The sequence below is a fragment of the Propithecus coquereli genome, unplaced genomic scaffold (assembly GCF_000956105.1).
Source record: "Propithecus coquereli isolate 6110/MARCELLA unplaced genomic scaffold, Pcoq_1.0 Scaffold64, whole genome shotgun sequence".
Taxonomy (NCBI): Eukaryota; Metazoa; Chordata; class Mammalia; order Primates; family Indriidae; genus Propithecus; species Propithecus coquereli.
Window position 1 is genome coordinate 3,297,282 of NW_012152396.1, and position 2,882 is coordinate 3,300,163.

At 39.8% G+C, this 2,882-nt stretch overlaps 1 protein-coding gene across 1 annotated transcript in view; it reads right to left on the reverse strand.

Moving 5' to 3' along the window:
• ANKRD17 (ankyrin repeat domain 17) overlaps positions 1–2,882 on the reverse strand; it is a 123,206-nt gene that overhangs the window by 35,527 nt on the left and 84,797 nt on the right. The window contains exon 25 of the mRNA XM_012659838.1: positions 1,000–2,633. Within this exon, the coding sequence (XP_012515292.1) occupies positions 1,000–2,633 (1,634 nt within the window). The remainder of the gene's footprint in view (positions 1–999; positions 2,634–2,882) is intronic.

The following is a 2,882-nucleotide window of genomic DNA, read 5'->3' on the forward strand; positions in this document are numbered from 1 at the left end:
TATTTAAAAATGTAAAAACAGGCACCATAGTAACCACAGTGTGTCAACCTCTTGCATGGACTGTCTTTTATTACTTGAAATGCTCACATTAAAACGCAATAGTTCTAAATGCAAATTGGCATATTGGATTGGATCCTGCAATAGAAAAAGGACATTTCTGGAAAAACTGGTGAAATCTGCATAAAATTTGTAGTCAGGTTTGTAGTACTCTACCAATATTAATTTCTTAGTTTTAAAATATATCCTGGTTATATAAGATATTTACATTAGGGGAACCTGGGGAAATTATAGAAGAACTCTCCTATAAATCTAAAAATATTTCAAAGAAAAAAGCCAAACAAAAAGCACAGCCTACAATCAGAATATCTTTAGATCCTCTATAAATCAGTGTTGTCCAATAGAACTTTCTATGATAATGGAAATGTTCTACATCTTTGCTGTCCAATATGGTAGCCACTAGCCACAGGTGTTTACGAAACACTTGAAATATGACTAGTTTGACTGAGAAGATACATTTTTGATTTTATTTAATTTTCATTAATTTAAATTTAAATAGCAAACATGGCTAGTGGCTACCATATTAGACTATGTAGCCCTATATTTTTTCATTATTTTAAAAACAAAAAAGACAATCAGAAATGAAATCAAATTTTAAAAATCTGTTAGCTATTTTGATTTTCTAATAAAAGCAAACTTTTGGTGGCATTACTTTATTAAATTAAAACATAAGAGATCTTTTTTATTTCAAGAGAGAAATATATACCTGATTTTAAAAAAAATCTTAATTATGGGTAATTCTAGAAAAATCTACTGTAGCTTTTGAAAGATTAACAAAAAATCCACCATACTAAACACACATAATAAAATAGCATTTGAGGTAACTGAATACAACAATCTCTGTCCATGTCACCGTATAATAAAAACATTAGAAAATTACCAAGAATTTTCACACCAGCTGTATAAATGAGCAACCCCAGAATTAAGAAAATATAAGCTCACCTGAGGGACTTGGAGAGGGTCTCTGTAATGGTGGTCTAAAACCTGGAGCTTTGGAAGTATCAGACTGATGTAAAGGATCTGAATTTGGCAAATACGAGGATTTTCCTGATAGCATAGATTCTGGTGTTGACTGAGATGAAACAACAGATCCTCCCCAGAAGGCATGAGCAGAAGTAGGGCTGTTTTCAAACAATGTGTTAAAGGGCCCAAATGGTAAGGGGGCACTGAAATTGGGAGCAACGGGCTTATTTGCTGGATGTACTGAATTCTGACAAGCACTTTGTGTACTTAAGGTTGAAGGTAGCTGAACAGAAGAGGGAACGCTGTGAGGTCTTTTAATGTGATTGACACTGAGGACTGCAACAGATGAATTTTGCACTGGAGCTGGATTCTTGTGAGGGGCAGTTGTGCCATGAGAGGGTGGTCTAATAGGAGGGGTTTCCATTTTAGGAGCAGGCTGAGAGCATCCCATTTGTGTCTGAGGCATAGGGTAAGTCACTGGGGCAGTAGAAGGCACCGCCACTGGCGCAGAACTTGTTGTTGCTAAAGGAGGAACAGTCATTCTCACTTCCGAGGGAGGAACCTGAGACTGCTGAAGAGGTGGTCTTGGCTCCTGAGAAACAGATCCCGGAGGTTGTTGCTGAGTTGAATGAACTGATGAACTCCCAGAAGAACTGCTGCTGTGTGGAGGTCTATTGTTTGCTGTTTCTACTACTGGTGGACTACCTGCTTCCTGTTCAGAAGCTGCCCCTTTATTTGGAGATGCTGATCCACAATCCAAAGGGCTATTTCTAGAAACCCCTCCTGGCTGGGCTGGCGGTGATGGGGAAGATGGGGATGATACTGGATAGTGTTCTTTGGCAGTAGGCATAGGATATGTGGCATTTGTGGGTGCAGTGCTGTTGTTGCTTGCTGTGGTTGTGACTGTTGTGGTGGTGGCATTGGATGTCTTCACAACTGTGACAAAAAGCTGCCTTCTAACAGAAGGTGAACTTGGACCGCCATTTGTAGATGTACCAGGCACCGTTGAAGCTGATGAACTGGTTGTAGTTGTGGGACTTGAAGTTAAAGAACCTGCTGAATTCACCTGAGAACCACTGCTATTCTGATTGCTATGGCGAGGCACCATGTGAGGCTTAGGCGAGTTAGTAGCTCTGGCAGGGCTCAAAGGCCTGACAGGAAAAGGACCCCAAGTGGATTGAGCTGGTGGAAAAGTACCTCCAAAGTGGGTCATGGGCAACCTTGGTGGACGGATCTGCTGGAAAGTCTGAGCAGCAAGCAAAGCATGTGCAAACTGTGGTGGAGGATATGCTAATGGAAGAGAAACTGGAAAACCAGGCCTCACATTATTCACTGGGTTCTTAATGGTTTTGTGGGTGGATGCAGAAGAAATTGCAGGCACAGTGAGTGCTGTGGCAGTTTGAGATGTTGATGACAGAGCTACAGTCGTCATTTTAATTCCCATCAGGGAACTGTTAGCAGCAGTGGTGGTAGGTGCTGATGACCCTATTTTGGAATTTGCTGAGGAGCTTTTCAAACGATTCTTTGGAATAAGTTCATCAATTTCTTTGTCTGGATCCTTGATCAGAGCATTGATCAACTGAGTTGCTTGTCTTGTCGATTCAGTGCCACCCCTATAAGTTGACCAAACAAAAAAAAAAAAACTAGGTTGAATTTCCCCTACTTGTGAATATATAAAGCCTACATTCTCCTGTGTTTATGTGCTCAAGCACGTGTGTGTGTATGTGTGTATATATATATATGTATATATATACAGAGAGAGAGAGAATATGTATATGGAAAACAAGATGTATGTGTGTCTGTGTGTGTGTGTGTATACCTTGTCCTGCTTGTAAAAATACATTGTTTTGAGATAGATGAAA